Source organism: Scardinius erythrophthalmus, assembly GCF_964197995.2.
Source record: "Scardinius erythrophthalmus genome assembly, chromosome: 20".
In the NCBI taxonomy this organism is placed as follows: Eukaryota; Metazoa; Chordata; class Actinopteri; order Cypriniformes; family Leuciscidae; genus Scardinius; species Scardinius erythrophthalmus.
Genome location: NC_138240.1, coordinates 15,757,704 through 15,770,631, shown reverse-complemented (window position 1 = coordinate 15,770,631; position 12,928 = coordinate 15,757,704). Strand labels below are relative to the sequence as shown.

Below are 12,928 nucleotides of genomic sequence, written 5' to 3'. Positions count from 1 at the left end.
TAATGGGGAAGAGTTCGCTAAGAATGAACTCTGCCCATTAATAATGTCATTTATTTTCGCATGCTGTTTGTGTTGTGTTAGCATTTAATACACTAAAGGAATTATGCAAATCAGGTAATGGCGCAAACATGCTCAAAATTAGTGCTGAACGCCATTTGCACAGCACAGTTCCCCATCTTGCAGGCCGGACTCTGCATGATTTGAGATTGTGGAGCCTGCAGAAACTACTACAACGCTCCATTACTGGTGTCCAAACACCTGAATCAGCTCTTTAAAATGCAGATTCTCATCAATGCCATGTTTTTGGATTTGTGCCCGGTTATAATGCTTTTCTCCATCATTTGATCATCATTCGATGAATTACTGTTGCCATGATCAATAGAAAATATACACAAATTTCTCTTTGTAATAAAATTCTGTTAACTGTCCATTTTCCACAGAAGACTTAATGATCAAAGTGTGCTCTCATTGGCTGGCTGATACTATTACATGCTCTCACATGATGTCTTCAGACTAAAGCTTACAGTAATAGCATAAGCGCACACAACTGCACACATGCATAGAGTTTGTTTGCATCTTTTGCATTTTCAGATTTCAATTCTCTCCAAATGAAATGCTTAAATCTATCTGTAGGAGTAAAAGAGTATCAGGATCAGAATGAGGAAGCTGAATAGTGCTTTATATTTTGCAGTTTCCTTTGGAACCAATGGTCTATGTAGTTTTGCGATTTAATTTCACTAAACCCAACATAAATATTCCTCAGAAATGTAAATTATTTTCAGTGAGAGTGTGAAATGTGAGGGGGTTAGAGGGGATCTGACTCTGATAATTAAAGCATAAATAAATCCCCAATCTGCATCATTAAAAGCACACTTAATTCTACACATAACATTTCAACAACACACACCCACACACACACACACACACACACACACACACACACACACACACACACACACACACACACACACACACACACACACATGTTGTGTTTTCATGTTTTATAGAGACTTTCCATAGACTGTATTTTCTACCCTAACCCTAAACCTACCCATCACAGAAAACTTTCAGTTCTCTTACGAGAGGTTCTCTCGTATTGCGTAAGTAGCTTACGCATCGGGAAAGTCTTCTTTCTTCGAGATCTGAAGCCAAAAAATGATCCTTAATTTTGTATTCATTGTCAACGCAGTGCAGCAGCCGACAGACCTAGGCAGGCTGTATAAGCGTGCTCATTGGCTGCTCGGCTGCAACTGCTTAAGCCTATCGGTGAGCGCTATGAACGCGGCAACCAATGAGGGCGCTTCGCGCCCTCCGCGCCCTTCTAACCGTCAGAATGGGCGTGGCCAGCGTGTATATATTCAGCGCTCACAGGCTAAAATTCTGATTTTCTTGTCTTCAGCGACGCTCTTCGCATCGCTGGATCTTGAGAGCCGCCGCCGTTGAAACCAGCGACCAGCAAGCTTAGGACAGCGCCTGAGGAAGCCGGCCGTCTTCGCCGCCTTCAGCCATCCGTGCCTGCTACGCTATCCGGCGACATATCCTTTACATTATTACTGTTTCTGTGTGTACTCTAAAAGAGCACGAGGCGTTTTTGTAAAAACGCCTCGTTTTTGCGGCTCGTGCCGCGCCCCGCTCAGCAACAGAGACCGCCACCTCTCTGCGCTCTCCGACTGGGCCGCGGGCACGCCGCCACCGCACTCTCCGAGTGCGAAGAGCTTTCAATGTCGACCCTGCGGGCTCGACTTGAAGCTTTCGACCAAGCTGTCGCTCCGCCTGTCCCTGCCGGGCCGCGCAATAAGAAGCGCCGCTTGCAGCGACCACCGGAGACTGTTGTGACTGAGGAGCTCGCCGGAACCTCTCCCTCGAGCTCTCTCTCGCCCTCTCCCTCCCGGCCGCTCAACCGCCGGCTCTGCCCGCGCCGCCGCCGCGTCAGGAGATGAGGTGAATGTGATAGATACCCGTACTCTCCCTCTGTTCGAGCCGTGCAATACGCCGCTCACAAGGGATGGCAGAAGCGGACGGTCTCGGAGCGAGTTTCCTCTCCCTCTGTTCGAGCCGCGCAAACTGAGCCGCTCACGAGGGATGGCAGAAGCGGACGGTCTCGGAGCGAGTTTCCTCTCCCTCTGTTCGAGCCGTGCAATACGCCGCTCACAAGGGATGGCAGAAGCGGACGGTCTCGGAGCGAGTTTCCTCTCCCTCTGTTCGAGCCGTGCAATACGCCGCTCACGAGGGATGGCAGGAGCGGACGGTCTCGGAGCGAGTTTCCTCTCCCTCTGTTCGAGCCGCGCAAACTGCGCCGCTCACAAGGGATGGCAGGAGCGGACGGTCTGAGCTTTCTTTACGTTACAAGAAAGCTATCCGTCCTCGCGCGTCACTGGTGAAAGGGGAACAGAGTGTTTTCGTCCCACCGTGGCCTGGACTATAACCTCCATCCTCACACATTTCTCAGTCCCCTCTTAAGTTCAGGCGACTGGAATTGTTACTATTGCAGTATACGAGCCTGTTATAAATACACGCTCGCCTGCAGGCAAACGCTGTCACAAGACATGATGACGCTAACCGCGTACTAATGTATTCTCCCCTGTGGCTCAGTGGCGGAATCCTAGACTGTCAAGCTAGAGACCCGGGTTCGATCCCCGCTCTCGCGGCAGTTAAAGTTTATGCTGTTCGCTTCTCCGAGCTCGCGGCCAGTTTTTCTTACATACAGAAAACAAGCCCGCTCTCTCCCTCGTTGGGCCGTGCAGATTGCGCCGTTCAAGGGATGACAAAGCGGACGGTCACGAGCAGCGTTCAGCGTGCGCGCCTCACTCACCGGCGAAAAGAGAAGAGAGTGTGTTAGTCTCGCTACGGCTGGACAACCGCCAATCCTCACACATTTCTCAGTCCCCTCTTAAGTTCAGGCGACTGGAAATATTACTATTGCAGTAAACGAGCCTGTTTTAAACACACGCTCGCCTGCAAACGAACGCCGACGCGACACAAGAGGTCAATGCTCTTTATATGCTCGCGCTAACTGAAAGCCTATGTGATTCCCCTGTGGCTCAGTGGCAGAATCATACGCTTTCATGCGAGAGACCCGCGTTCGATCCCAGCTCTCGGGGAAAATAAAATTTTATGCTGCTTGCTTCTCCGAGCTCGCGGCCAGTCTTTCTTACTTACAGAAAGCGAACCCGCCCCTCGCACCACACCTTCTCAGGGTGCTCGAGTATTTTTTGAGCGTCTAAACACGAGAGAAGAAAAGACGTTTAAATCCCGCAGCCCTGCGGCTGGACCACCGTCGAAGCTTAACGCTCTGTCAGTCCCCGTTGCCACGGCTACTGCAGCTGTTTACCCCGCAGTCAACGAGCCGGTATCTACTCGCTCGCCTGCGCGCATCCGCCGTTCTCACGGCAACCCAGAAAATGTCAAAAGAGCATAATGTCTGGTTGCACGGCTGACGCCGTATGTGTTTCTAGTACAGTGAATGTGCCCACGTTCTGTGCTCACCCCTGTACACAAGCACTATACATCCCGTGTCTCTCACAGAGCCCACTCTCATGAAGCAGGCAAAAGCCGCTTTAGTGTTAAAAGTAGGTCACGTGTCCACTTCTCCGTGCCCACACCTACTCACTGCCCGCTCTGTCACACGGCCTTGCACGACCGGTCATGTTTTAAATGTGAGTCCTGTGCCCGCCCTCGAGCGCTCACACATACATTTTCGCGCCTCACACTATATGTGATGCGATCTGGGAAAACCCGTCGGATGTCGCGCTGGGCCGTTTTCAGTAAATTCCAAAATAGTTTGAATGTCAGTTTTTTTGTCAAATTTTTTTTTCCATTAAATTATTATTCTATAACATCTTTTCTCTTATCTCTGAAAATATCTTGGCAAAATTCCCTTGTTTAGTGCAGAAAAACAGCGATTTATAGTGTCAAGCTGAAAATACTCTCTTTCTCTAATGCATTCTATGCGACCATTAGCGCCCGGCAGAGGTGAAAAAAACAAAAAAAAAAACAATCGCCGTATATCCCATACACCTGTCCGTCTCGTAAGACTACAAAGATAGTTTACCTTTAAAATAAACCGCATACATGTACAGTGAATGTGTATAGTGCGCATTTCGCGCCAATCCTGTTTAAACTATAACGTCACGCAGTTTCATAACAATCGCGAGATGGACGCGTCTCAACGGTGACAGTTATTTAAACCTGTTTTTCTCAAAATTCCGTTCCAGAAAATCATAGAGATCGGCCGACTTCAGATAAACATAACTTCTGCTAGCAACAAGCTATGATAAAAATAAAAACAGATTTGGAAAGGGCTTGATACCAGCATCCATATGATATCAAAACCTGTAATAGGTAAAATTTCACCATGTGGTGGGTTTTCCCAGATCGCATCACATATGTTCCCCGTCCAAAGCCACCGGGACACTGTGTGTAAAACGGCCAGCTATCGCTACGTGCGATCCGCCGTATCTAACCACCAAGAGTGCGCGCGCCGCGCCCGCCCCTGAATGTAACTCCTGTGCCCGCCCTCGAGCGCTCACACATACTAACGAACATTTTCGCCCCGACGCCGCCATCGCGCGTCGCGCCTCACACTTTATGTTCCCCGTCTAAAGCCACCGGGACACTGTGTGTAAAACGGCCAGCTATCGCTGCGTGCGATCTGCCGTATCTAAGCACCAAGAGCGCGCGCGCCGCGCCCGCCCCTCCGTTTCGAGCTCTCGAGCCCGCGATGCGCGGCGATCGGAGCCCGGAGGCCATTCTGCCCCTGGCTGCACACGCAAAAGCGTGGGAAACTATTCCAGGCGCATCAGAACGGGTGTTAAGCACAGTAAAACAGGGCTATACTCTGCAGTTCGCTCGCCGCCCTCCGCGCTTTCAAGCGCGTATCGAGACCAGAGTGAATGGGGAAGTAGCACATCTACTTCGAGCAGAAATACACTTCTGTGCAAAAGGGCTATGGAACCGGTTTCCCCTTCCATGAGCGAGTCGGGCTTTTACAGCCGTTATTTCCTCGTTCCCAAGAAGGACGGAGCACTCAGACCAATTTTGGATCTGAGACGTTTGAATGAGGCTCTTATGAGAAGACCGTTCAAAATGCTCACAACCAGACAAATTCTCGCGCAAATTCGCCCGAGGGACTGGTTTATATCTCTCGATCTAAAAGATGCGTGCTTTTCAGATCCTGATAATACCCCGTCACAGGCCATTCTTGAGATTCGCCTTCGACGGTCAGGTATATCAGTACACGGCCCGCCTGTCGACACAGCGCGCGCGCTGCATTCGACGCCTGGCCGCGTCTCCCCGGCCGGGCAGCACCGTACCTCTCAAAACATTTCAGAGGCTACTGGGTTGCATGGCCTCAGCCGCAGCAGTGCTTCGGCTGGGTCTTTTACGAATGCGCCCGCTACAACGTTGGCTGAATGCCCGAGTGCCTCACAGAGCATGGGCTTCCGGCGGTATTCGCATCAGAGTGACTCAGAGCTGCGTTTCAGCTCTGAAGCCCTGGTTAGCGGCCGACTGGTACCAGCGGGGAGTGACAATGGGAGCTATCTCACACCGCATAGTTATCTCGACGGACGCTTCCACCTCAGGCTGGGGCGCTCTGCTCGAGGGCAAACCGGCTTTTGGCCTATGGTCAGACCGGGAAAGATGCCTCCACATAAACTGTTTGGAGATGATAGCGGTCGAGAACGCGCTCAGGCGCTTCCTCCCATTCATACGGGATCACCATGTGCTAGTCCGCTCGGACAACATGTCCGTGGTATCCTATGTGAACCGACAGGGCGGTGTCAGATCCAGGAACCTGTGCAGGCTGACAGAACGCCTCCTCGTGTGGGCTTACCGCTCGCTGCGCTCACTGAGAGCCGCGCACGTGCCGGGCCACCTGAATGTCGGTCCAGACAGACTGTCCAGGGACAACATTCCCCCGGGAGAATGGTCTCTGCACCCCCAGACAGTCCAGTTTCTCTGGCGCCTATTCGGCAGAGCGGAAATCGACCTCTTTGCGTCGAAAGACTATGCTCAATGCCCGAAGTTTTACTCGAAGAGCGAGGACGCGCTGTCCCAGACATGGCCCAGCCTCCCGCTGTATGCTTTTCCTCCAATCTCCCTGTTGCCACAGGTCATTTCGAGGATCAGAGAAACGCACCACTCAGTGCTGCTTATAGCCCCGCGATGGGAAAACCAAACTTGGTACCCAGAGCTAGTGAGGCTGTCGCACTCACCCCCATGGCCGATCCCGGTGAGAAAGGATCTCCTCTCCCAAGCCGCTGGATCGATCTGGCATCCCCATCCAGAGCGCTGGTCGCTGCATGCATGGGTGATCAACGGATACCCGTTGACCTGTCAGAAGGGGTCGTGAACACGATCACGCAGTCTAGAGCCCCCTCCACGAGACGGCTCTACGCGTCTAAATGGTCGGTGTTTTCTAAATGGTGCGCTACTCAAAACCTGGATCCGCGCGCATGCGGGGTTCCGCGGGTGCTCTCCTTCTTGCAAGAGCTGTCGGAAAAGGGCAGATCCCCTTCCACGCTCAAAGTATATGTGGCCGCTATTACAGCGTTCGCTGAGACGACGCTCGGCCGGGCAATGGGAAGGAATGAGCTCATTATCCGCTTCCTCAGAGGAGCTAAACGGATGAACCCCCCGCGGCCCCCCTCGGTTCCCTCGTGGGATCTGTCCTTGGTCCTGGCGGCCCTAAAGGCTTTTCCCTTTGAACCGCTTGAATCCGCGGATCTAAGGTATCTGTCGCTTAAAACCGTTTTTCTGATAGCTTTGTCTTCAGTCAAACGAGTGGGTGATTTGCACGCGCTATCTGTTAGCCCTGCATGTCTCGAGTTCGGGCCGAATGACTCGAAAGTCATTCTCAGACCGAGGCACGGTTACATCCCCAAAGCGATTGGAACCCCGTTTAGGGCACAAGTTATTTCCCTCTCGGCTCTGCCAGCATCCGATGGTGGGGACAGCGATAACCTCCTATGCCCTGTCCGGGCGCTGAGAGTTTACATCACGCGCTCCGCCGCTTTCAGGCGTTCAGAGCAGCTCTTTGTTTCCTTCGGCGGACGCACCAAGGGTCTTGCCGCCTCGAAGCAGAGCTTGTCCAGGTGGATAGTGGACGCGATAGCAGCAGCTTATGCCTCCAAACACCTGCAGTGCCCTCTGGGCATCAGAGCCCATTCCACTAGAGGCATGGCCTCGTCGTGGGCCTGGTCCAGCGGAATTTCTATCCACGACATTTGTATGGCGGTGGGCTGGGCCTCCCCGTCTACATTCGTGAGGTTTTATAACCTGGAAGTTCCTGCCCTACAGGCAAAAATATTGTCAGTATAAGTGACATGTATGCTCTGCCCAGCTCCCGTGTGCAGACTACGCTGGCGCTATTCTGGTAACTACTCAGGGTGAAGTGTTTGACTCAGACCGGCTGATCCGTTCTGTTTCCTATTTCCCGTTACGCGCTGTTATCGGTGCTGGCCCGCGCTGCTGGCCGCCCCCATTATTCTCTGCCGCGTGGGAATTTTTCTCTTCATGTGAGACCGACTATGTCGTTTTCTCCTACCCTTATGAGTGCTTATGTACTGTTTGGGCTCGCTCCGCCGGCCCTACTGTTGTACTGCTATGTTTATAGACCGGCCGCGCCGCTCTATTTCATATGCTGCATGAAGTGCATGTACTACGCTGGCCCGTCTCTCGACCGGCCACATTTTCCAGCAGAGTGTTTTCCCCGGTTCCCCTGGGATTCATGGGCTGGATGCTCGGCGCACACGGCGTTGACAAAGGGTTCCCGATGCGTAAGCTACTTACGCAATACGAGAGAACCTCTCGTAAGAGAACGTACTCGGTTACTAACGTAACCTCGGTTCTCTCTAGAAGAGGGAACGAGTATTGCGTAACCTGCCGTGTCGCGCCACGAGCTTTTGCGCTTCAGACTGCGAAAACCAGAATTTTAGCCTGTGAGCGCTGAATATATACACGCTGGCCACGCCCATTCTGACGGTTAGAAGGGCGCGGAGGGCGCGAAGCGCCCTCATTGGTTGCCGCGTTCATAGCGCTCACCGATAGGCTTAAGCAGTTGCAGCCGAGCAGCCAATGAGCACGCTTATACAGCCTGCCTAGGTCTGTCGGCTGCTGCACTGAGTTGACAATGAATACAAAATTAAGGATAATTTTTTGGCTTCAGATCTCGAAGAAAGAAGACTTTCCCGATGCGTAAGCTACTTACGCAATACTCGTTCCCTCTTCTAGAGAGAACCGAGGTTACGTTAGTAACCGAGTACGTATTGTTATATTTTCAAAAAACATCACTTTGTATGATTTATAAGCTGTTTTCCTCACGGGGACCATAAAATGTCCCCACAAGGACAAGGATTTCGGATATTTCCATCTTTATGGGAACAGTTTGTCACCATAATGTAGGATTTACCAGGCCACACACACACACATATTTTTTCATCCATATATATATACTGTATATATATATAGACATGAAAGTTCACAAGACTACCAACATCAGCCACTATCTGCCAGAACACCCAGACCCAGCCTGAAAGCTTACTCTCTCTGTAAGTTATTGTATATTTCAGTGTTTTGGTGCACTCAGCAGTGTATCAGAACACATTCAGCGAGAGCATGATGACATTTAGATAGCGCTAGAGAAGAGAATGAGATCCCCTCCAGAAACATGCCGTCTAATAGCCTTTCTGATCAGTGTAACGCTCCTGTGCTGATATGGTTTGTGTGTGTGTGTTTCAGAATGCAAGAGCGGGCGGTACAGAGGGTGTGCGCGTGGTTCTTGCTGGTGTTTTTGACCCTTCTGTCTCTCTGGGGTCACCTGTCTGACGCCTCTTCTCATCGCAGTCACATCGGTAAGTCAAGGTCAAAGTTCATTCAGTCAAACCTGTTGTTATTGTTTTACTTTCATTTAAACCTACAGCGTTGATCATTTTAATGAGCCATCTCATTAAAAAAACAGCTGATGTGTATTGCATGAAGTCAGATTTGGGGCGATATTACCATAAATATTTTCCGTCTGTTTTTATTTTAAGGATCTGCTTATATTCGTCTGAACCAGAAATTTGAACAACCCAAAGACAGAAAGCAGTGTGTTTTGTAGACAGCTCAGTGGTAGGTGGATGCTGAGATCAGCTTAAAATAGTCTAGAGGATGTTCTCTATTTATGAGAAGCACTGATGGACCGCGGGACACTGACGTCTTTGGGGTCATGTAGAGGCCACTGCAGAATGTTTCAGAAGAAAGTTCTGCTGAAATGATTAGAGTTTATTTGTCCTAAGCACTCGTTTCTCTTAGAATTATTGAAGATGACATTGATTCTGATTTATATAATTGGCAGACGCTATTAAAGCTTCTGTTTTGTGGCAAGTTACACTACTGATCAAAAGTACAGGGTCTGTACGATTTTTTTATGCTTTTGAAAGAAGTCTCTTATGCTCACCAAGGCAGCATTCATTTAATCAAAATGCAGTAAAAACTAAAAAGTTAAATTGTGAAATATTATTACAACTTAATTTTTTTTTTTCTAAATAACATTTTTAAAAAGATTTTGTGATGGCAAAGCTGAATTTTCAGCATCATTACTCCAGCCTTCAGTGTTGCATGATCCTTCTAATATCTTTCTGATTTGTTACCTAATTGATATTAACAATGTTGAAAACAGTTCTGCTGCTTCATATTTTTGTGGAAACTGAAAAAAGAAAAAAGAAAAAGAAAAAAATTGTTAAATATAAAGTTATTTTATACAAATTATAGATGTATAAAAATAATATTTTGTAACAATGTCTTTTGATCAACTTAACGAGTCCTTGCTGAATAAAAGTATTAATTTCTTAAAAAAAAAACAATTCCCAAACTTTTTCCCTAACTAAGTAGTAAATCAAATGTAAGTTTTGTTATTTGTTCATTTTTGATAACCATGTTGCAATATCTACCTGAATTTATAGACAAACTTCTGATGCAACACAGTGCAATTCACACTTTTTTCAATAGAGTGTATTTTTTCCGTTAAAGCAAAATGGTAGTTTTTAAGAAATGTTTCTAAGAAATTATTTTGATGAGGGTGGTAGACCTATCTGTCTTTTCCTGACTTGTGCAGTCATTGTAGACCACTTGCCTGAAACTATTAATAGTTGAACTTAATATGAACTTCTCTCATCTCGCAGCAGAATGGAGGTTCAGACTATTTTTTTGGAGAGAGTGGAAGGGACCACTAAAGGAAATATAAAAACAAAGGGAATGATTTGTGAATACATTGCTTTTATTGTCACTTTAAAAATATCTATAATTAATTATACAGCATACTACTGGAATGTACAGTATGATGTAGGCAGTGGCGGTTCTACATTGAATTACACCCTGGGCGAGACCCCCTTCGAGTGCCCCCCCCATATAATTTTTCTTACCCCATTGGCAGATCATGTTTTGCTTGTTTTAAGCAAAAACTAAATTTTTATTTATTTCCCCAGAAAACAAGACTTAATATCTTATGTCATTTTACTACTTTAGTAAAATAACGTTATGCATCTTTATTTAAGAAATGTTTGATATTTGGACTGGAAACAAGAAAAAAATACTAAGAAAAGCATTTTTTGCAGTGTAATAACTGAACTTGCAACAGTTGTGTTGCAAAGCACAATATTATGGTGAAATTAGATCTCGTGTTTGAGTTAAAACCGAATTATTGTTAAGCATAGCAAGAATCATAGCAAAAAGGCTAACAAATAAGAGTTATACCCACCAATTAATATTGCCCCTTCATTCATGACATGGATACTGTAATCATACAGAGAAAACATAGTTGCATACCTTTATCTTTCGCTCGTTTCTAAATTGGGCACCTGATGGCTTTGACCTTTCTTGTCCATCTCTTATTTGGCACTCAACATCGACAATCAACAGATTTCCCCTGATCCCCCCCATAACAACTGTCACTCACGACGAGTCACGACCAGAAGTCAAGACTAAACCAATTCACCTTGGTGGTGGTGACGAAGTAATCGTTTTGTATTACCTATTTTTATTAGCCATTCAGACAATTCAGAAAAACAAAAATGTGCAGGAAATATAGAGGCCTGTATTTATAATATTATGAATAAAATGTGCGTTATTTGAAAGAAAGTCGAGGTGTCACTTACTTAGATAACTATATGGATCCCCCGTTCCCCCCTCTTCTCCGTTCCATTTGGAAGAGACCCAGAGGTGAACTGTCATCCGCGCCCGCGCCTCCGCGCCTCCACGCCCCCTCCCCTTTCCCCTTCTCAAACAAACAGCTTCTGTGCACGGCATCTTCTCAGCAAGCAGGGGCGCCTGCAGCTGCAGGGTGCGCAAATTTGCCAATTCCCCACACATTGAAATGATAGATAATAGAAAACCGCTTTGCGGCGCAAAATTTTGCTCGTGCCGGCGGCGCCCCCCCAAAAATGCCGCCCCGGGCGATTGCCCGGTTCGCCTGTGCCAAAAACCGCTACTGGATGTAGGTCCATATAATACTTAGTGTCACATATATGTGTCTCTGTTTACAGTAAAATGTGCACCACTGTCCCATTTGTGAATATGAAATTCGCGTGCTTTTGTTGGCCACCATCTTCCCCACAAAGTATTTCTTTTTTTAGATTGGATAAGTAGTCCAGAAGTTGAACGTGTGAGGCAGTCAGAGGAAGGAAATAGTTCAGACAATCAGTTAATTACACACTACTGCTAACAGGTCAGAGCAAGGTGACTGAACACACACACACACACTAAACCACTGGGAGGGAAAAACTAATAACTCTAAACTCTTCTTCCCTTCGAGCAGCAGAGGCTTCAGGGACAATGAGCTAAATGAGAGTGAAGTATTTGTTTCACACACACATACACAGGGAATATAGCCAGAAAGTTTGCTGCTACTGTAGGTCATTCTTTATGAGGCTCATCCTCTCAATAAAACTAATATCCCTGGAGAGAGAGAGAGAGAGTAAATGAGAGAGAAGGGCTGCAGAGATCCATTGAAGGGCAGAAAGAAGAGAAAGAGTCAGAAGTGTGGAAAGAGAGACCGAGACAGATGAGTGTGTCATGAGATGAAACGCAGGAAGAGACACAGCTCTTGTGGACGACTGCAGTCCTGAGAACTCATGCCCTCTGTGTGTGTGTGTGTGTGTGTGTGTGTGTGTGTGTGTGTGTGTGTGTGTGTGTGTGTGTGTGTGTGTGTTTCCTGTGCCCTTCTGCCCTGTAAAACATGAGTCTCTCTGACATCTCCTAAACCTGCCCACCCTAAGCAAGACACTGAGACCAGTGACATCAAAACTATGAAGATGAACAGTTGATTTTAGTGGGGATGGTGTGGTGCAAGGATGTAGAGGAAATCTTTTTTTTTTAATTGTGAAAAAGCTTTATAGCTGAGCAATCTTTGGAGCAAAGTCTGAAAAACTTGTGAATTGGTTCATTGGGAAGATCCATGGAGATTAGACTGTTTAAAAAGAATTAATTCACTGATTCAAGTCGCTGTGTGTTTAGCGTCTTTTTTAATAGCGAAATAATAAAATGTTGCTTTTTGTGCTATCTTTATTTGTTTTGACTCATTTTAGATATTTATTTAATATGTAGCACTGGTCTAAAGAAACTGTTTTAGTGAATTGGTTCAAAAATTTGAATACATTTATATACTAAATACTTTCATAACTATATTAGGAAAGTTTGAAAAACTAGCATCTTGTGTTGACAAAATACTTTGTTAAACTGCTGTTTTTGTTACAAACTATGTTTTTTAATAATCTGGTGGGGAATACAAACCAGTTTTTACAGTTAGTGTACATTTATATGTCAAATTGCAACATTTGCACCCTAATTGAGTGTCATTCATTCAGAAAGCCTTTTTAATCAGATACTAGCCACAAACAAATACTATTCTGATTAAAATGATACAATCTGATAGTTTAAATATTTTTGCCCC

General features: G+C 46.9%; 1 protein-coding gene across 2 annotated transcripts in view; it reads left to right on the top strand.

The window, feature by feature from the left end:
- tafa3b (TAFA chemokine like family member 3b) overlaps positions 1-12,928 on the top strand; it is a 105,307-nt gene that overhangs the window by 60,663 nt on the left and 31,716 nt on the right. For both annotated transcript variants that reach the window (XM_081349352.1, XM_081349353.1), the window contains exon 2: positions 8,740-8,852. In XM_081349352.1, the coding sequence (XP_081205478.1) occupies positions 8,741-8,852 (112 nt within the window). In that variant the 5' untranslated portion in view covers position 8,740. The remainder of the gene's footprint in view (positions 1-8,739; positions 8,853-12,928) is intronic.